The following is a 22,826-nucleotide window of genomic DNA, read 5'->3' as shown; positions in this document are numbered from 1 at the left end:
TTTTAGCAACATGGATGGACCTAGAAACTATCATGCTAAGTGAAGTCAGCCATACAATGAGACACCAACATCCAATGCTTTCACTGACATGTGAAATCTGAAAAAAAGACAGACTGAAATTCTGCAGAACAGATGCTGACTCACAGACATTGAAAAACTTACGGTCTCCAGAGGGGGGTGGGGGGTGGGGGATGTGCTTGGGCTGTGGGATGGAAATCCTGTGAAATCAGATTGTTATGATCATTATACAACTACAGATGTGATAAATTCATTTGAGCAATAAAAAAAAAAAGTAGTTGTCTAGCCTCAACGTCCCTCCCACTGCACTCACCTATACTCATGCCCACTGCCCAGGCTCTAAGGAAAGAGGAATCACCTGAGTAAAGAAATCTGCTCTGAGTTTTGGTTCTGGCTCTCATGAGCTGAGACAGCGGTCAGTTCAAGCTTCTAGGTCACAAACACAAGGGCTGCCATTGAGGTCCATTGACCCTGGTCTAAGGGGCCCTTGCCTTCCATTAAGGGCACCTGGGCTGAAATCCTGAGGGAAGGAAGCTGATAGTGTTGGGAGGCATCAAAAGTAGCAGTTCAGGAGTTCCCGTCTTGGCACAGCGGAAAGGAATCCAACTAGGAACCATGAGGTTGCAGGTTTGATCCATGGCCTCGCTCAGTGGGTTAAAGATCTTGCATTGCTATGAGCTGTTGTGTAGGTCACAAACGCGGCTTGGATCTAGCGTTGCTGCGGTGTAGGCCGGTGGCTGCAGTCTGATTAGACCCCTAGCCTGGGAACCTCCGTTATGCTGAGGGTGGGGCCCTAAAAGGACAAAAGACAAATAAAAAAAAAATAGCAGTTCAGATCTGGAAGTGATGAGCTCTTGGTAATCCTCTGAAGGCAGATTGGTCCTTTCTCCTTGTGAAATCATCCAAATGGTCCTTTTTATTGTACAAATATAAAGTAAATAACCTCTATGAAATATTTCCATTTTAAAAGAGGGTCCTTGATTTAAATTTGCATGACCAAAACCAGGCAGCACTACAAGTAAACACTTAATGTCATTTGACATTACTTGTGTGTACTTTTTTTTTTAGGGCCACACCTGTGGCATATGGAGGTTCCCAGGCTGGGGGCGGGGGGTTGCTAATTAGAGCTACAGCTGCCAGCCTACACCACAGCAACCAGATTGGAGCCACATCTTCAACCTACACCACAGCTCATGGATCTTTAACCCACTGAGCAACACCAGGAATCGAACCCACAACCTCATGGTTCCTAGTCAGATTCGTTTCCACTGCACCACAAGGGGAACTCCTTGGCATTACTTTTGAGAGATTATAAAACAAGAGTAAAACCATTTGACAAAGTACATATCTCATGTACATGATTAATAAAACTAGACTGTGCAGCAGTAAGATCTTACATTCAGAATGCAGGGGGGGAAAAAACAACATAATCTGGTAACCACTTATACCCTCATTCTAAAAGACTATCTGTTGGTGCAAGATCCCTACCCTCAAGTGAAACCAATCAAATCACTCTCATTCCCCACCCCCACCCCCTGCCCGCCACAGTACATTAAGCATAGAGACATTAATTGCCTTAAAAATTGTATTCAGGGGTTCCCGTCGTGGCGCAGTGTTTAAGGAATCCGACTAGGAACCATGAGGTTGGGGGTTCGGTCCCTGCCCTTGCTCAGTGGGTTAACGATCTGGCGTTGCTGTGAGCTGTGGTGTAGGTTGCAGACGCGGCTCGGATCCCGCATTGCTGTGGCTCTGGCATAGGCTAGTGGCTACAGCTCCGATTCGACCCCTAGCCTGGGAACCTCCATATGCCACGGGAGCGGCCCTAGAAAAGGCAAAAAAAAAATTGTATTCACCTTCATCACTAACCCTTATTTCTATATTCTGCTTTAATGTTCAAAGAATAAGTCTCTTAGTATGGAAGCTCGAAATATACATAAGTCCTAGTGTTAAGCTTAAACTCATCCATGACAGTGTCTCTCTTTTCTTGAAAAGCATCCCCCTTGGGAAGGGAAAACAAAGTCAAAACACAAGAGGTTGGTCCATATAGAGTTTACAGGATAAAGCACTGGCTTTAAAGACAAAAGGGTTGAAACTCTTCATGGACACTTACTAGCTGTGGGATCATGGGCTCAGTTCAGACACTGTGTTTCCTTCTCATCTGTGGAACTGTGATAATAAACCATCCCATCCACCTACCAGGAGATTTATGATGATTGCATGCAACATTCTTTGTGAAAGTACTCAGCAGAAATGATTAAATAAGTACAGTTTGCTTTCTTTATGCTGAAGAGCGTAATTTTTCCAGTCATCCCTCCTTGTGCCACAAGGAAAACTGAAGAAAGAAAACAAACTTGAACCGACAATCATGGAGCACGTGGCCTCAATCTGTCTCTAGTCCCTTCTCAGGTTTAGTGAATAACAACACCAACCAACTAAACCCAAAGGCCTGAAGGCCTGCCAGTTGGAGTGGCACTCTGAGGGACACTGCAGCTCTAAGAGGCAGGCCAGGGCTCTGGCTTTGATGCCACCCCTTTCAGACACACTAGCACAGCTCTGACACATGAAAGTGCATGAACAAACTGACATATCTGTCCTGTAATTAACTGCAAGTGTTGGCAGGCAAGTTTCAACACACTGATTTGCTTACTGATTATGAAAGCTTTGCTGGGTGCTAATGACCAGTTCATCCTTACATAGGACCACCACTTCTAAGTTAGAACTTTCCTGGACTGGGGTGAAAACATGCTAAGCCAGTCTTTCTCGAGGTGTGATCCCTGGACCACCCGCTCCTGAACCGGCTGGGGAGCTCATTAAAAAGCAGACTTTCCCAGTGCTACTGAATCTGAATCTCTGGGTATGGGCCCAGGAATCTGCTTCAGTACACAGCAGTTTGCAAGCTCCTTCAAGCTTTGTCACCAGAAAAGCCCATGAACAATTCCTAGGAAATAAAAATAAAATCTGGGTAAGATAAAGTCTAACCTTTTTTTCCTTTGTGCTTCATCCAGCTTTTCATGTTCAGAGAATGCCTCTTCCTGACACCTCGCACCCGGCCCTTCAGACCAGAGTTCCTCCAGTGAAAAATGCCCACAGTTCAGTTACAGCGATCGCAAGCAGAGCTGCTACACCAGGGACCACAAGCTGGAGCCTGAGCATTGATCTTGGGCCTGCGCATGTACCCCACCCCCTCCCCGCCGAACTCCACCCCCTCCACTCCCCACCCTGCCTATAAAGCAGCCCTGTCCACATCCTGAGGGCATGAGAAAAAGTGCTCTCAAGCAGGAGCTCTTGCCTCTGCTTTCTTTATCAAAAACAAAGCTTCCCTGTAGTTCCCAGTTCCCATCGTATTGCAGCGGAAACCAATCTAACTAGGATCCATGAGGACAGCAGGTTCAGTTCCTAGCCTCTCTCAGTGGGTTAAGGATCCAGCATTGCCGTGAGCTGTGGTGAAGGTCATAGACATGGCTAGGATCTGGCATTTGCTGTGGCCGTGGTATAGGCAGGCAGCTACAGCTCAGATTTGACCCCTAGCCTGGAAACCTCCATATGCTGCCCCTTCGGCCCTAAAAATAAAAACTTTCCTTTGCTTCTCAACCAAAGAACTTGGTCTCCTTCTGTTGGCACCGAGAGGCAGAAGGACACTTTTTGGGGTCTGATTTGGGAGGGTTGTTAACAGTTTGAGGAGTGGTTAAGCAAACTCACAATTATCATTCAAATTACTAAGGTTTCAAGGGCTAAATGTAATAAATAATACTTTAAATTAGAACAACATTAGGTATATCGAAAATTCCAAAACATTGCTTGTGATTTCTTTTAAATGAGTGCTATCTGAGAAGCATAAAATAAAGGAAAAATCTGATTTGGGGAATTTTACCTACATTAATCAGGCACATTGATGGTGATCAAATGGGGAGATCTGTCCACTTGGCAATAAAATGATTGACTTTAATGACTTCAGTTGGGTGTTAATCAGTCTCTGATAATAAGAATAGCACAGTAGATAATCACTTGAGGAGTCAATTGCCGGCTGTGATAATTGAATGTGAACCTTCACTTTGGGTTTTTACACATTTGTTTTGAACTTAGAATTGGATTTAAGTATGAGAAACATTAGACCGAGGAGAACTTCCATTTCAGGCTTTATTAGAGAAAAAATATACCATCCCTTTCCCTTCCGTTTCCCTTAGTCAAGACCAAGAATTTAGCTGATGTTGCTAGCATGACAAGTGGGGCTGGAGCCAAAGAGGCAGCCTGTGTGTTTAGGACATTGTTTAAATGCAGGAGAATTGACCAACTAAGTAACTACACTGAGGTTAATGAAAGCCAGGTGTTGCAGTGCTGAAGGGCATTTCAAACACGTAAAAGAAGCGAAGATAAACCTTGGGTTGGCTTGGAATTAGAGGGGTCAATGTGAATTCATGGTTTTTTAACATAAAAGATAGTTGATAGGTAGATAGATAATTCATAGATGATAGGTATAGGGGAATGTGTCTATATATGTGAATATGTGTGTGCACATACATATTTCCTAGCCTGCTGAGAAGAACTAATAGCAATGACACCCAGATCATAGTTTCTAAATTACATTATGCCCTAAAGGAACCAGGACTTTAAAGAAATGACTGATTCCAGGGCTGTGCCAGGGAAATGGCAGATGAGACCAGAACATTGTGTTATGTCGGAAAGTAAGGAGGTGCTCAAAACATGACGAGGCCATGTCAAAAGGAGATAGGAATCAGCTTGAGGGATCTAATAAATAATAAGAGTAACAGGGATTTCCCACTGTGGCACTGCGGGTTTAGGATGCCACATTGCCTCAGCGATGGCTTAGGAGGCAGCTGTGGCTCAAATTCAAACCCTGGCCCAGGAATTTCCATATGCCATGAGTATTTTCAGAAGAAGAAACTAAAAGTAATAGTAATAATAGTAGTAGTAATGGATAATAACACATTGAATAAAATAGAAATCCCTGAGTCCATATTTATGTATATGAATTAATATATAAACTAATGAGGGGGAATGCAAAGTTCTATCTTATGAGAAAATGTCAAAAAATAAATATAAAGGAGGGGTTCCCATCGTGGCGCAGCGGAAATGAATCTGACTAGGAACCATGAGGTTGTGGGTTCGATCCCTGGCCTCCCTCAGTGGGTTAAGGATTTGGCATTGCAGTGAGCTGTGGTGTAGGTGATAGATGCAGCTCGGATTTGGCTTTGCTGTGGCTGTGGTGTAGGCTGGCAGCAATAGCTCTGATTAAACCCCTAGCTTGGGAACCTCCATATGCCATGGGTGCAGCCCTAAAAATAATAAATAAATAAATAAATAAATAAATAAATAAATAAATAAATAAATAAATAAATAAAAACAATGGAATTAGCGAATCACTATTTGGCAACTGTCGTGGCACTAATTGATTTAATCATGAGTTATCTATGGATGCTGAAACAAATAGGTAAAAATTTGATGAGCATACTATTTACATGAGTCTCAAAGCCTGTCTCCACAAAATACTTACTCAATGCTTATTCATAAACAAGTACATAATAGTTACTAACTTTGTGATAGAGTACCAGACAGACACCATTTTAACCCAGTGATACAATAAATATGAACAGTAATAGGACAAAGAAATATCATGTGCCTTCTGATATTAAATACTGAGAAGAACATATTACTTCTGTAGCGTTCCTGCCAGAAATGTGTCGTGTTTAATCAGACAAAACTAAGGTGAGGAACATTTTACTGAGTGAATTTTAAAAACTGTCAAAGTTGTAAAAGAAAAGGAAGGACCTGGGAACTCTTCTAGATTGAGAGAGAGACTAAAATAAGAGACAACTAACTACAACACATGATCCTAGATTGGATCTCAGACTTATAAAGTATATCAGGGGGTCATTATTGGGATAACTGGAAAATTTTTAGGGACATCAATTTATGGATTAGATGATAGTATTTTTCAACATTAATCTCCTATGCAGTGCAAGAGTCTTTATTTATAAGAAATACACATTTTATTAAGAGACAGGGGTTCCCACTGCAGCACAGTGGGTTAAGAATCCAACAGCAGAGGCATGGGTTCAATCCCCAGTCAGGTGCAGTGGGTTTAAGGATCCAGCATTGCTGCAGCTGTGTCATAGGTGGAAGCTGAGGCTCAGATTCAATCCCTGGCCTGAGACCCTCCATGTGTCATGGGTGGGGCCATAAAATATGCATATAAAGGGACAATGAAGTATCATGTCTTTGGCTTTCAAATGGTTTAGAAAAATATATATATAGAGAGAAAAGAAATAATAAAGCAAAAGTTGTAAAATATTAATGTAGGGGAGAAAAAAAATTGTCCTCTATTTGCTTATGTTCTCTCCCTGAGGCTTGCAAATTAAACTGACAAAAGAGAGCTTAACAGGAGAAAAAGATTTATTCATATACACAGGAAAGGCAGGAAAAGAAGTGGCTGACTCATTAAATAGTTTATTTTTTAAATTTTTTTATTGTAGTTGATTTACAATGTTTTGTCAATTTCTGGGTCACAGCAAAATGACACAGTTATACATTTATATACATTCTTTTTCTCACATCATCCACCTTCATGTTTCATCACAAGTGACTAGATATAATTCCCGGCGCTGTACAGCAGGATCTCATTGCTCATCCATTCTAAATGATTTAAGTTAAAAGCTTATATACCTAACTTAGTAGGAGAAAGGAAAGGGGAGAAAAGGCTTTTCTGAGAAAAATAAATAGGTTTATTTGGGAAAGACAAGTGGGTTTCTAGAAAAACAATCGAAAGATAAAGTTAATGATAATGTTTGTCTGTACAGGTGTGAATGGTCTTTTTGCCTCCATTGGGGCCATAAAACTCCTCTGGAGAAGAAATTGGGGGTAGATTTTATTCACACTCTTCCCTCTGGGAGTAGATCTGCCTCAAAGAGAGGATTTGTGGCAGCATTATTCCCCAGACATTGCTGCTTTTAGTTAGATATGGGAAGCTCCAAGAAGACTTCTTCTACATCTGTTGATTCTCAAATGTCTTGACCTTAAAATAATCTTGATTCAAACTCTGGGGTTTTGAGTGAGTCCCTACATTAACAAGTAGGAAATCTTACTGAAAGATGTATAGACGTTCTTCGTACTCCTTTTTGCAAATTTTCTGTAAATTTTAAATTATTTGAAAATAAAAAGTTCTGGCGTTCCCTTTTGGTGCAGTGGGTTAAGGATCCAGTCTTGTCACTACAGTGGCTCAGATCACTGCTGTGGCTTAGGTTGGATTCCTAGCTTGGAAACTTCCATATGCTGCAGGTGCAGCCAAAACAATGCAAAACAAAGTTTTAAAGGTATATACTCCCCATCCTCACAAATTGGAAATTTAATTTCAAAATATTGCCAGATCATTCATTTATTAAAGTTGTTAATCAACTACATCTGTTGATTAACTCTGAGGGATGGGTTAAATGTTAAAGGAAAGATTTCATTTCCATAAATAAATGAGTAGTTATCATCTATTCTTGATGAAGCGAGCCTGTAAGGAACATTGGTAACTCAGTCCAGATAGTATGGGGTATTATCCAGGTTCCTCAGGAAGAAATGCAGCCGTTTCTGTCAGACAGCAGATCTCAAACTGAGTGTACGATAATCACTCAGCCTAAGGCTCTGCTGACAACTGCCTGGGTTATAACCTATTGCAAAGATGACTTTGTGTCCACAGTTTGATTTCCTTGCCTATATTCTTAGAAACATAATGTTCAGATCTTCACGGTCCTTGCTTATCTATTTTGCAAAATGAAAGCTCTTATATTTTACAATAATAACAATACAAGCAACTAGCATGTACTACAGACTTAATATGGGTCAAAACCTCTCCTCAATGTGTTACGTGCATTTTCATTTAATTATCTCCCTTTCCCTATGAAATAGGGACCATTCTTACTCTCTTCTTTTTATGGATAAGGAAACAAGATGGTCTGAGTGATTCAAATCTCCAGGATCCCAAGCTTTTTAAGTGGTTGCATCAGACTTTTTTTTTAAATTACTCAATGGATTTTATTACATTTATAGGTGAACAATAATCATCACAACCCAATTTTATAGCATTTCAATCCCAAACCCCCAGAGTATCCCCCCACCCCCTAAACTGTCTTCTTTGGAAACCGTAAGTTTCCCCCACCCCCTAAACTGTCTCCTTTGGAAACCGTTAAGTTTTTCAAAGTCTGTGAGTCAGTATCTGTTCCGCAAAGAAGTTCATTGTGTCCCTTTTTTATATTACACATGTAAGTGATAGCATTTGATATTGGTGTCTCACTGTCTGACGGACTTCACTTAGCACGATAATTTCTAGGTCCTTCCATGTTGCTAAAAATGCTATTTCATTCCTTTTAATGGCCGAGTAATATTCCATTGTGTATATGTACTGCATCTTCTTTATCAACTCCTCTGTCAGTTGGCATTTAGGTTGTTTCCATGTCTTGGCTATTGCAAATAGTGCTGCAATGAACACTGGAGTACATGTACCTTTTCGAGTCATGGTTTTCTCTGGATAGATACCCAGGAGTGGGATTGCTGGATCAGATGGTAATTCTATTTTTAGTTTTCCGAGGAATCTCCATACTGTTTTCCACAGTGGTTGCACCAATTTACATTCCCACCAACAGTGTCTCCTCATTTCCCACCCCCACCCCCAGCCTCTGGCAACCACCACTCTTCTCTCTGCTTTTATGAATTTGACTGTTGAAGTTTCCACATATAGTGGAGACCATGCAGTATTTGTCTCTCTATGTCATTCCCACATACAGGACTCCTCAGGTTGTAGAACATTATATCCAGACTCTGGTGGGCACATTTGACTCAAAGGTGACAGGATAGGGGTCAAGGTCCAAAAGGATCAGAGAATGGGTTCCATAGACCAGCTGGCAGCCACTACAGTGTATTCTTATATTTGGGTTCTACCTTTTATTTACCAGAACCCAGAGAGCTGGACAGATTGATGCCTCAAGTGCCACCTCCAAGCTCTGCCCTTGGTGCCCCTGTGTGAGACAGACTCTGAATATTTTAGCATTAAATACTAATAATAGTAATAACAATAGCAATAATAGTATCCATAAATTTAAGTACATTATATATAGCCCATGTCATTTAACAGTCACAAATGTATGCAGTAAATTTTATTATTCTTATTTTTCAGATGAGAAAATTGAAGCTTAAGGTATTTAAATAACCCATGCAAAGTCAAACAGTCATGATTTGAACCCAAATCTCTCTGATTCCCAAGCAGTGCTTTTCTTCCTCAGACTTAGTTGAGCTGAGTCCTTACTTTGTGCTTCTTGAGAGCCTGGCAGCAGCTCTGGTCTTCCTGCCACAGCCTGCAGTGTCCCATCATTCCCTAGTGGGAAGAAATGCAAAGATGGCTAGTATTGAAGCTGTTTAGGAAGAGCACCTGTCCAAGTCTGTGACCCCTTCCAGCCACACCGTGTGTGGCAAATGGAGTTCCCAGGAAAGCCAACTCTGAGATGGAGATCAGCAGGCAGGAGGTTTATTAGGAAGTACCCTCAGAACCAGGGTTGAGCGGAGAATGAAGCCAAGCTGAGCAGCAGCCTCCACAAAGGCTCAGCCAATCTTAGGGGGAATTCTGACACTGAAGTAGCTCTTTAGACTTGGGGTGAGAGAGCTAATCCTTTACATGCCCACGACTGCTAGGCTTTGAACATGGGCTGTCCTGAGAAGGGGTGTAACACTGAGTAAAGCAGCTCTTTTTGGTTGAGGTACTTCCTGAAGGGAGCTGACAGCTGAGGGCCTTTTGCCAGCAGCACTCACAGCACTGGGGAAGATTAAGGTTTTCATTCCTGAAGGGTGACAGGATTATGTCAGAGGGATCTTTGCTTTTGCTACCTCTTCCAACAGACACATATGCTCGAGTGCATACACACACAATCCATGGCACAAATCAATGCCTTATAGGTTTTTTTTTTTTAAGAGGAGAAATAGATGCTGCAAATGGGTGATTATGGCCTGAAAAGAGAGAATTAGACTGCTGAAAAGATCCAGCCACATTTGTATCACTTGCATTGCCCAGTTTTAAAGTGCTTACAAGGAAGAGAACTTCTCCCTTGCTCCCTAGTTAACCTTTCAAAAAATACCTTCCATAACTCTGATTCACCATATATCTGAATGCTTATGTTTCCAAGCTCCCCATTTGAATTTGGGGACTTACACTACTCCAAGACTATCTGCTCCAAGGTAACTCCAGGGACCCTTAGGCTTTCAGTTAGCACTTTCTCTTCCCTTCCTGGACTTCTGCTATCTTGCACCTCACAGGTTATTTGATGCTAAAGGAGTGGAGGTTTTCTTCCATGGTAACTGGTGCCATATCAGGCACATAGTAGGTGCTCAATAAGATCGGTCAAATGACTAAATGGTGTGTTCTGGTTGGGAACTTAATCATGTCTTCTGATGCCGGCAACCTTTTACCACTCCCTCAGTGTTTGTGCCACATGGCTCCCCAGTGACTACCCAAGGCACAGAGCCATTTTCCAGGAACTATGCTCAGACTTGGGACCAGAAGGATTAAGGTATTTCTCAAGCATCCCCAGGTATCCAAATGTATAAGCTAGTAGTTAATTTAGTTAAATCCCTGAAATTTGAAAACAAAAAAGCAAAAGTGAGGCTCACACATTCAAAAGAGACTTCAGTACTTTGCAACTGAGCCAAAAATATGGTTGACTCACACATATGGTTGACAAAAGCCAACCATATCTCTTCCTTGGAAAAGGCAAACTAAATTTAGCCAAAAAAGCTACCTGTTTTTCAAAGGCGATGTAATGGTTTTTGCTGGCTGAGGGAAAAAAAATAATATCCTTATAATATTTTTTAGAATTTTTGGAAAAATAAGATCATTCTGGGTTAGGACTCAGAAACCTTTATTTCAATCCACAAAATCTCTGCTAATATTCTTTCCCCTTCTTCTGCCTGTTTAAATAACCAGACTCTTGGCCCTTGCTGGATCCCCTCTGCTTCTATTTTTCTATACATAAAAAAGACGCTGTTTTCTGGCCTTGATTCTCCTTGCTGTCAGTAGGCTGCTTTTACTGAATAGGTGTGTTCATGTTCTTGGCTCTACAAGCACATTGATTTTATAGCTGAACTGGCAAGGTTCTGTGGGTGGGGAAGGCAGAAGTGGCATATGAGATGGCCAAGGAATGTGAAAATTTAAACTACAGACTAGAAAAACTTCAAAATGTACACTGCATATTTTAAAAGCACTGCTGCTTATAAAGCACTGAAATTATTCCCTCATTACTGAGAGTATGTATAAATAACATTAAAGCAAAATACGTGTCCAACGGTGTTATGTTTATAAAAACTAGTTCATTGGGTAAAATATATAAATTAGATTTCTCAATTTCCATAAAACTTTCTTGCTCAAATTCCCAGGTCTAATTTACAATTCAGGATTAATTGTATCTGGAATTATGTGTCTGAGGAGTTAAATGTTTGACACTGTGGGGGAAAAAAATCGTTATATTCACAAAAAGTGCAGTAGGTCTTTGTTTATTTCTATTTGAAAAATGCAGGAAAATAAAACGGAAAGAAAAATTCTTAGGAGCTTACTGATTCTGCAGAGTTTTTGCCTGGTCAACATCTCTGGCATCCTAAAAACCATCTCCGTATATCACACAGAGCTTCAGGTAGATCTGTGAGCCCCAAAAAATCCACTCACCTGTCTTTGTCTTCTTAGTGCCTAGCAAGCAGCCTGGCCCAGAGTAATTGTTTAAGGGATAACTGAATAGAGTTACTGCCTTGTGGCAGAAAATAACCTCTTATGACCTTATGATATAAAGGTAAAGAACATTAGAAGAAGATGTATATTTCATGAAAAATGTAGGGTCCAAAGGAGAAGCGGGGGAGGGAAACACATAGAGACTAATTGTGTGCCAATAACAACTTTGATGCCCTTGATGGCTTTAAGCCTGAAAACTTTGTTGTGCACCTTTAAAAGCATTCTGTATCAATTAATACATTTATGAAATAAGCACTTACTTTATGCCTACTATGTTCCAGGCACTATTCTACTTTTATTTTTATTTATTTATTTTGCTTTTTAGCAGCTGAAGCATATGGAGATTCCCAGGCTAAGGGGTTAAATCGGAGCTATGGCTGCTGGCCTGCACCACAGCCACAGAGCAACGGGATCCGAGCCATGTCTGCAACCTACACCACAGCTCACAGCAAAGCCAGATCCCTAACCACTGAGAGAGGCTGGGGATAGATCCCGCAACCTCATGGTTCCCAGTTGGATTCATTTCCGCTGTGCCACAACGGGAACTCCTCCAGGCACTGTTCTAGGCAGTGAATAAATACAGCCATGAACGAATTCTCTACTGTCATGGAATTACCCTCCAGTGGAATCCACATTCCCTACCCTGAAAGGTAAGTATTTACACCATTTTTATGAGCAGAACAAAAAGGTTCTGCACATAAAAGGTTCTAGAACAAAGGTTGGAGTTCCCTGGTGACACAGTGGGTTAAGGATCCAGTGTTGTCACTCTGATTGCTGCTGTGGTGCAGGTTCCATCCCTGGCCGGGGAACTTCCACATATGGTGGACATGGCCAAAAAAAAAAAGAAAAAGAAAAAGAAAAAAAGAAATAACAAACGTTTTCTCTCATAGAGATCTTCCTCCCCGTCCAGTGTTTTAAGTGGCATTGGTTTTGCATATAATTATTTTACTTTATTTGAAGGAAGCTCTACAGACCAAACTAATTATTTAACATAGTATCACCAACAGGTGATACTCTAATTAAAGCAAGTTTTTGCCACCAGGAAAAGGGTCTATTATATATATATATATTTACACATATATACCCATTATATACATATATATACATACACATGTATACACACATATATACAAAAAGTAATTTCCTGTTTGATTTTTGTAGGCTTAGCACTTTAAAGAGAATACTAACATGACCTGACTTGGCAGTGTTTTTAAGTATATCTACATATTTTAATTAGACTTCAAATTTGATTAATAATCTGGTAGGGTTTTTTTTTCCCCCTATGAACTCCTTTCCCTCAGAAAAAGTGTTTCCATTGGATTATTTGAAATTAGACAAAGTAAAAGCTTACTGGAAATATGGCAAAATTTACATGATAAAACACAATGTTTAGAAAATGTTAAATATAAATGAATTACATAAAAGGATTCAATTTTCATAGGACAATATATTTAGAAAGTTTGTTTTTAAAGAAGAAATCAATTTCAGTGATTGATATTCTTGAACGATATAATAGACCTAATTATTAGAAACCAATTAGATGTTAAGAAAACCACTTAATTCTAAATCCTTTAATGGATTTTACAAATTAGACCTATTAAACATTTTAAGAGAGCATTTAAATTTCATGGTGAATCAAACAGCTGCATTTAAAGAATTGAGTAGGATTCATTAAAATTTTAATTTTATCCAACAGAATTAAATACATTGGATTCTATTCTCTTTGGGTTTCATCAAGCATGGAGTATGATGGGAAGAAAACTAGAAGACTCAGACCTGGGTTTAAGCCTCACCATTGCTTTGTGACCTTAGACAGAGAGTGTCATTTAAGCACTTTGAGCATTAATGTTTCCATCTCGAAAGATCTAAAGATTGAGTAAAAGCAGCTGAAACTGCTCTGAAAACTGTCAGAAGGCAATCTCATTGTATGCTATTTATTATCATTCTACTGCCTTCCATTGTCAAATGAAGAATTTTAACCATAGGTCTCTCCACTCCAAGCTGAGAGGATCCCAGTGACAAGCATCCTACAATCAGTCCAGACCACAGTGACCCTCTACTCAGTAGGCTGGGCAAAGATGTCCAAGTGTTCTGCATCTATGGTCAGGTGCAAAATTGGGCTCCCTAGTTTGAGAACAATTCTGTAGCTCATACTCTACATCAGATCCTTTCCTGATTTTAGGCATTAATGGCAACTCTAGTCAGCCATGTGATTAAATGTTTATTTATAAATTCAGATGATGGCTGTAATGAATTTATCTGAATTATTTCTCTATTGATCTCTTTTTTGACCACAATATTGGGGTGTTAGAATACAGCGTTGTTCTTACCCTTCCCCACCTTCCTTTCTTCCAAAAGAAAAAAACTTCTCCTGCTTAACAATCTCTATCAAAAATCTTTGCTTATGGGAGTTCCCATTGTGGTGCAGCAGAAAACAAATCCAACTAGGAACCACAAGGTTGTGGGTTTGATCCCTGGCCTCGCTCAGTGGGTTAAGGATCCGGCGTTGCCGTGAGCTATGGTGTAGGTCGAAGATGCAGCTTGGATCTGGTGGTGTTGTGGCTGTGGTGTAGGCTGGCAGCTGTAGCTCCAACTGGACTCCTAGCCTGGGAACCTCCATATGCCGCGGGTGCAGCCCTAAAAAGGACAAAAGACCCCCCCCAAAAAAAATTGTTTATATTACCACCTATTGTTTCTTTTCTGCTCAATTATCTTTCCTACCATGCTTCGCTGATTAAATTTCAAAAATCAAACTTCCGGAGTTCCCATCGTGGCGCAGTGGTTAACGAATCCGACTAGGAACCATGAGGTTGCGGATTCGGTCCCTGCCCTTGCTCAGTGGGTTAACGATCCGGCGTTGCCGTGAGCTGTGGTGTAGGTTGCAGACGCGGCTCGGATCCCGCGTTGCTGTGGCTCTGGCGTAGGCCGGTGGCTACAGCTCCGATTCAACCCCTAGCCTGGGAACCTCCATATGCCGCGGGAGTGGCCCAAGAAACAGCAACAACAACAATAACAACAACAACAACAACAACAAAAATCAAACTTCTTTTAAGTCATTTGCCACTGTTGGCAAATGCACCATATTTATCTACTCCATTTTCCCCCAATAAACATTTGTGTCTTATTATGCCCATGAGAAGACACTGGGTATTTGGGATATGCAAGACACAGCCTTCTATTTTCAACTGTACCTCTATTTTTCCACTTACTTCTTTCCTTTAATCATTTGTGCCTCCAAATTCGTCTACTGTCCTGTAACAGAAATCTTCCCTCTTTGAAAGAGTAACCTCCTCTGTATTCATTATATTTACCTTACTTCCTGTGCATCTCAACACTGCTACTAAAAATAATTTCCTAGAAGCCAGAGCACTAATAAGTTATATGATGATGAAGGATGTATGTGTGTGTGATGATATTGTGATTTTGTTTCTAAAAATTGCAACTTACCATTTGAGATAAGTACTAAAATATTTATAGGTAAAATATAATCTTTAGGATTTGTTTTGAAAATACTGCAAGGGAAAATGGGGAATGGAGAGATCCAGATTGACCACAGGTATTGGGCCTGGTTGGTAAGTACATGGAAAGATCATTACACTCTTCAGTTTACCTATTTTAATACTCTCCACAATAGAGACGAAGTTTTTCTCTTCACTTGCTACTCTCATAAGAGCTAATATAATATGTAGATGCCTTGTAAATGGTACTACAAAACCCAATACCAAAGTACAAAATTACTATATACTACCATGGTATATATAAATACCATATTTTATATATATATATATATAAAATATATATATATATAAATATATATATATATATATATATAAATAAATAATATATATATAAATATATATATATATTTATATATATATATAAAATAATAGCTATCATTAATTATTTACTATGTACTAGGCTTAGGCACTGTTAAGGTGAATTCACATAAATTATCTCATTTATTCTTCACACAAAGCTTATCAAGCAGTTATCACTAAAGGCTCAGAAAGATTAAGAAACTTGCTCAGTATCATTCGGATGGAAACAAACACCCTGAATGCTCATTATCCAAGTTCCAAATATAAAGAAAATAATTATTCTCACAATAACTCAAACACGATACTCACATCCATATTGATGTACTTCTTTTCAAATTATCATAGGCTATCAAGTAGATGTGGCCAAAGACAAGGTTGAAATCAATTTACATTCACCTAGTTAAGTCAATATTTGGTGGACTTACAAATTTTATTAGCATTCACAATAAAAATCAAGTATAACTCTAGCTGACTGTTCAGAGTCACTGTTTACAGTCATGATTGGAGAGGGAGGTAGCAAAGTCTAAGGCAGCAGGTTTAGCTTTAAGGCAGCAGCTTCAGCTCCCTTAAAATGATCAATAAACATGTAAAAATCACAGGATATCTGGCCCTACAGATGATAGTGATCAATCCCCTACATTAGGGCATTGAACCCTAAGCAATTCACAAACATACATTAAATTTAGTGATTGCTTTATATATCAGCTTTTAAGTTTCATACAATTATAGATTTTAATGAAGCACAGTTCCGTAAAGCTCTCAATATAGTTTCCTATGGAACTGGTGCATTTCCTAGAAACAACATGCAATTTTACAGATTTTTACTACTGGATTAACTAAAACATTGAAGATATTTTCCTTTGAAAAATATTTCAATTCCAGGAGATAAAACTTAAGAATGCCTATTTAAGGGGCAAAATTTTTTTCAGTTCGTGCAACCTGCTGACTTTTTAAAAGGGTGAGTTTCTTTGGCATGAAAGGACAACATAAGAGACATACAAATCTTTGCAGTCATAAATGAACAAATGAGAGCACACACTTCCTGGAACACAAATCTCACTAAAGATTATGTTTACTAAAAAAAAAAAGACAGAAATAAAAACAAAACAAAACAAGAAAACCTCAGTCAAGGGGACCAGAAGTAGCTAAGTTTTAAGAAATTGCAAATTAATTCACTGTGTAACAAATCCAGTAACAATGTCATTATACAATTTGTTTAAAAGCCAGGTATTTCTTCTAGTATATGATAAATTATTTTACTTACAAAAACATACATACAGATTCTCAGGAAATTGAGGTATTAGAAAATTGATAAATTCATACAGCAAAGAGGTAGTCATGAAAATCCACCATCAACTAAAAATGAGCATATTTCTTAGATTAAAAAACAAAACAAAACAAAACAAAACCTTACATCACAACCCCAACCCCTCCACTGTTTACATTTTTTTAGTAGAAGATAATTTTGGCACTTTGGTGGTCTTTGTTAGCCCTGGATCCTTTTCATATGAAAACTGAACATGGATATCAACAGAATGTGTGCCTTGAGTTCTTTTCCCAGCAGTGCTCCCAGACCCTACCTAGCAAGCCTAGCATGCCCTTTGGCCAGGTGCTTCCCATCTCCACTCCTGCTCTTCTGATGTACTAGATGATCTGCTAGAATCAAGGGTGACAGACACACTAGCCAGAGAACACAGCAAAATTAATCTGGTTCTCTCAGAAACAAAGGCACTTGCCTTTGTATCGACACTAATGGATCTTATAGAATTTTAAAAAGTATTAACATGGTAAGCCTCCATGTTCGTTTAACCACTGGTAAAATGGAGAAATGACAATTCTCAGAGGTGAAATGATTTCAAATTCATCTAAAATGGGAAGTTATTAGGTTTTAATGGTATAAAATGTTTTAATGCTAAAAAGATGACAGTCTCATCAGAAACCAATTTTTGGCACTTGAAATCTGCATATCTCTGCAACCCAAAGAACTTCCAGATAATAAAAACAGAAAGGGCTTAGCTTTTCTCAGAAGGGCTACATCACAACTGCATGAAGAGAGGTGGTGACACTGTTTTAATGAAATAGTCAACATAAATACTGTAGCTATACTTTTCATAGAGTATACTGTTCAGAGGCAATTTTTAATCCTGATCCTTCTATTTCGTTCAATACATAGTCCAGTCTTAAAAAATTCTTTTCAAAAAATGCTTTCAATTATTACTGCCTAAATATTAAGCTAGCTACCCTGTATGGGAGCCATTAACCACATGTGGCTGTTTAAATTTCAATTAAATTAAAAATTCAGTTCTTCATACTAGCCTCTCTTAAGGGCTCAGTAGCTATATGTGACTAGGCTACCATACTGGAGAACACATTTCTATCATACAAAGTGCTATTGGATAGCACTAATCTGAAGAAAGTGCAATGTGCTACATGCTTATGAAATTTTTTAAACTCATTTTCTTAAAAGTTGTTTAAAAGCATCACAATATCTCCAGGCTACAGATTATTACTGATCTCTGCTCACATGTGTGAAAGAATATCAACTTTCTGGTTTTTATTTAGACAATGTATGAAGTATTAAGTTCCATATATAGGGCCTAAGTAAAACATGAACTCAGATATTTTCACTACATGACTATAAAAAAAAACATAGTGAGGATTTGGCATGCATGATGCAAGTAATTTAGCAGTCATGATTAAAACAGATCTCTTCTTCCACTAATATACGTAAATATTAAAATGTGAAAGGATGCGTAACTACCATTTAAAGCTTCTCACAAGAATGGGGAAAAAAGCCTTTAGATAGTGCTCTATTTTACTTTGGTCTTACCAAGGTGAAAAAAACATTACTTCAGTATAAACCAAAAAAAAGTAAATTAAAATAAAAACCGTCTTAGGAATAAATTGCTATGGAACAAAGACAAAAAAGAGGTTTTGGTTCAATGCATGCAAAAATGCTCTCATTTGTATTCACAGATGATATATGAGCTGACTAACTTTGAATACCTTTAGGAAAATCAAGTTCATGTTGTCATTTTCAAACTTACTTTGTCAGAACACAAAGTGAGGGAGATAACAACTGTTTATCACTTCTTCCAAATAGCTCTTGGATGAGAGGCAGGAAGTGGGGAACAGAATAGATTGCCTGGGTGTTTTTTGTTTTTCTCAGTAGGTAAAAAAAAAAAAAAAAAAAAACAACTCAAAAAAAAGGTACACAGCTGCATCTAAAAGAAAAATGCAAACACAACTTAACCATACTTTATTTGACTGCATCTTATTTAGACAGCTTGCACATTTCAAATCCCATTAAATCTCTCTCTCCAAAAGGATATGGGACAATAGAAGAAAATTATGCAGCAATATCCAGTCATCAAACAGCAGTCCAATATTTGAGATACACGTGATAGTTTATAGATACTCAACTCATATCTGACGTCAATATAATTTATGGTTATGTTTTTACAAACCTGAAAGCCCTGTAACATTATAGCACTCATTTTAGTGATGACATGGTGCACTGAAAAGTAACTCTGATGCACTACCAATTTGCTTTTATCTATGCTCCTGGAAAGTGATGAACTTCATGATTTTTAGATACCATAATAAATATACACATCCAGTCTTATACATGTCAGCCAAAACCATAACACAGGGCAAGGTAAAGTTAAAACAAGTGACAAACAAACTTCTTTACATAGATTTGTCGAGCAAATGGGGAGGGTTAATTTGGGGAAGAGGCAGAAAATATTAAAGCCAATTTTTTAATAGTAACTTTTTCTTTATTTTGTTGGCTTCAAAACTACTGTCTGGTTTATGATCTGTGGACTTCTTTAGTAGAGTAGTTTCATTCTAATGTAAGGGAAATTATAATCAGCCCACACATCAAAAATGGTAGTATACCCGTTAGCTTCTTCAATACCTATAATATATAGCTTCATGGTAGCATGTATATTAAAATGTTCAGCAGTACCAACTGCCAAACCAGTGTCAGTGGATAGTACAGTCAGTCTTAAAAGAGGCAGCACCCCGTTAAAAGAAAGTTGCACCAATTTTGCTCAGTTTTAGTCAAGTGAACTCTATTGATTTTAAATGGAATTGTTTTAAGATTAGATAAGAAAAATGAAAGCCCAATATCAAAAAGTAAATTAATGTTTGATGCTCCTTCAACTGGAATGGAGACTTAATTCTGGTGCTGGGTTATCACACCTAGAGGATGAAATTTTAGCCTACTTAAGTAAACAGTTTCTGCACACCCAATTAAAGACATAAGGTAGACACAGATATTCAACACACACCAGTTGAACAATATGAAAACCATCTGACTTTTCAATCACATGGTCAAGTTCATGTTTAAAACACTTAAGCAAAATCTGGTCAATTCTGGGTGAAAAGATAAGTAGTGATGGTTTCACTAACAATCTGCCACAAAAATTAATGGCTGAGCTAAAAATCTAGCATATATCTACTTTAGAACTATCCCCATTAGTGAGCCAAGCAAATGTATGCTCATCAACAATCATTACCTAAGAATCAGCAAGTTATATAATGTGGTGAGATAAAATTTGATAATGAAAGTACTGAGCTATTTTATTACTTCAATTCCCTCCATATTAAAAATGACAGAAGCATCACTATGACTGATATTCCTCTAAATACTATTGCCCAAAGGAAGTTTGACCAAAAATGTACTCAAAATGGTCAGCTGGAAAGCTGAGTATTGTGTGGTCATCATATTTTTAATGTAACCAGTATTCTGCCCATTAAACTTTCAAGAGCAATATAAAATGGAAAGAAAAGGTTTTCTTTAAAAATAAGAACTATAAATGACTCCATCAACAACAGGAAAATTTTATTTTCACCAAATTTGTGTACCTTTATTTTAAAAGTACTGTCACCATGTTCACTTTCAAGACACTACACTGAGCAAGGAGCAGCTTTCCCTTAAAAAAAAAAAAAAAAAATAAGGCAACAAACTTTCCTGAAAGGGGGCTTTTGCCAACTGTTAATGGAGGTAGGGTTTTTAAAAATACAGTAATTATAGCCATAAAATAAAATTCAAACCAAATCCTAGAGCAGAAGTAAAGCATACCCAAATTAAAGGAAAAAAAAACAATAGATTCCTACAAAACATTTTTCACAGAGAATGAATCTTTTTTTTTTTTTAAATGGGTACCTAGGTTTTCCAGTCAAATAAATTATCCATCACAAGTTTCTTGACTCAATTAAAAGCAATCGACCTTAAAATTTGTTACACTGCACAGACTGGCCAAAACACAATGGAACTAATGAACATGGTGATGGCTATTAAGAAAACCCATAGAACTCATTACAAAAAAATATTTCCATTTTTCCCTTTTGATTTTCTGGGAACTAAGCAAAGCTCCCCCCCCCAAATTTGCACAAATAAGTGAAAAGAAAATAAAATCAGTTTAAAATGGATACAGTGCACCTTGAAATTTATTTTCAAGACCAAGAACAAAAAGCGAAGCATTTCAAGAAATGGAAGCAGTGGGAATCCAAATCAAGTGGGGAAAAAAGTTCCAACTACTCTGTAAAAGCTATTCCTCACAGTTTAGCAATAATTGATTAAATAAAATCATACCAATTTACATTAGTTTTCTATTCTTTCCGAAAATCCCTCTCAAAAAAAAGTGCATCCAAAACCCAGCAATTCCCGGCTTCATTAACTTTTCTCATCCCTTTCGAGTTATTTCTCAAAGATTTTCCAAGTAGATTCAACTTCTTACTGTAAGGAAAGAAGGGACTTCTACAGTAAAACACGCTATCACTCACCTGGAAAAAGTATCCAAATTATAAAAATCTGAAATAATTTATTATCAAATTTAGAATTTAAATAAAAATAAGAGTTTGCTTGCAAAGGCCTTAAAGAAAAGGAAAAGATAGCATGCATTAAAAAACCAGAGATGGAGACAAATATACTTATCTACACAGGCACTGGCAGACGCAATTTAATTGTTATCTTTTACTCTTTGTAAGATACACCCAAGCCTACATAACAATTTTTCATTCACTAATCACTGAGGTACCAATATTCAAGAATGGAAAATTTAATATTGAAAAAATAAAACCTAAAATTGAAGCTTTTCCCCCACCCCCTTCAGAAAACTATGGCAGGTTTCATGTAAAATGTTAGTATACTCAGAGATTTTTACCATCTACATTGGCTTTTTTAAGGAACAAAAATCATGTTCCACTTACTGGTTCTGTGATGAAATTATCACTGTGTAAATAACATTGTCACCAGACTTTGCAAATGAACAAATAAATCTTGGCTATCAACTGGCACATCTTGTTGGTACCAAAAGAACTCCTTAAGTTTAAAACGACCTCTTTTAATTCAGAACAAATGCGCCATGCCAAAGTGCAACAAATATTGTGCGACACTCAAATGAGACACTGACAGATAAGAGCTGCATGGAAATTACTAAATCCACCTGCAAAGCAATTCTGTACAAATTGCATTGCATGCAAAAGTCGTTTCTGCATGGTTGGAAAGTTGTTCCTTGATGTCAGTTTCTCAACGCAACCATAATTTAAGCCGCAGTGCATCAACTCCATTTAAATAGTATCTGAACAGCCTCTTATCTCGAACAAAACCAAGATTTTCATAAAGTTTCAAAGCAGACTTATTCGTTATTTCCGTTTCCAAAACAACCTTCAAAAAAAGAGAAAACTAAGTTATATTTTTATGTATTTGAAACTAATTTATAATTTCATAGCAAGAAATTCACTTATAACCAGTTAAGATCAAATACTTAACAAAAACAGACCGCATTTAATTGTTTTTAAATTGATGGTGAAAACAATAAATATTAATGATGTACAGAAAAAACCCAGAAAAACAGTCACCAGAATTATAAAAGCAACTATCTCTCAGGGCAAGAGGGGATGAGAACACAGGGAACATTTTCTGTTCTACTGATTTTTGTGAAATGTTTAGAATTTTTAGCAATGAGAATATATATTTTATACTAAAAAATGAATCAGTTCCCTGTTTTAAAAAAAAAGTGTGACAAAAAGATGAAGAAAACTAAAAAATGAATAATCAAAGGTTTAAGAAAATAAATGCTTGAAACTATTGTTTTCAGACTGAGCAGAGTCTGAAAACTATAGCCCTTGGAACAAATGCACCTACTCCCCGTTTTTGTAAATAAGTTTTATTGGAACATAGCTGTGCCCAAAGGTTGACATGACGACTGCTTTCT

The 22,826-nt window shown here is 37.9% G+C and overlaps 1 protein-coding gene across 2 annotated transcripts in view; it reads right to left on the bottom strand.

Moving 5' to 3' along the window:
- Positions 1-8,685: 8,685 nt before the first annotated feature.
- Positions 8,686-22,826, bottom strand: part of NAA30 (N-alpha-acetyltransferase 30, NatC catalytic subunit) — a 32,591-nt gene continuing 18,450 nt past the window's right edge. Inside the window, exon 5 of one of the 2 annotated variants that reach the window (XM_047767436.1) lies at positions 8,686-9,388. In XM_047767436.1, the coding sequence (XP_047623392.1) occupies positions 9,299-9,388 (90 nt within the window). In that variant the 3' untranslated portion in view covers positions 8,686-9,298. Of the gene's footprint in view, positions 9,389-18,844; positions 22,277-22,826 lie in introns of those variants that run through there. The other variant, XM_047767435.1, reaches the window with a different exon arrangement.

Source organism: Phacochoerus africanus, chromosome 2 (assembly GCF_016906955.1).
Source record: "Phacochoerus africanus isolate WHEZ1 chromosome 2, ROS_Pafr_v1, whole genome shotgun sequence".
Taxonomy (NCBI): Eukaryota; Metazoa; Chordata; class Mammalia; order Artiodactyla; family Suidae; genus Phacochoerus; species Phacochoerus africanus.
This window is presented reverse-complemented; position numbering and strand designations above follow the sequence as displayed.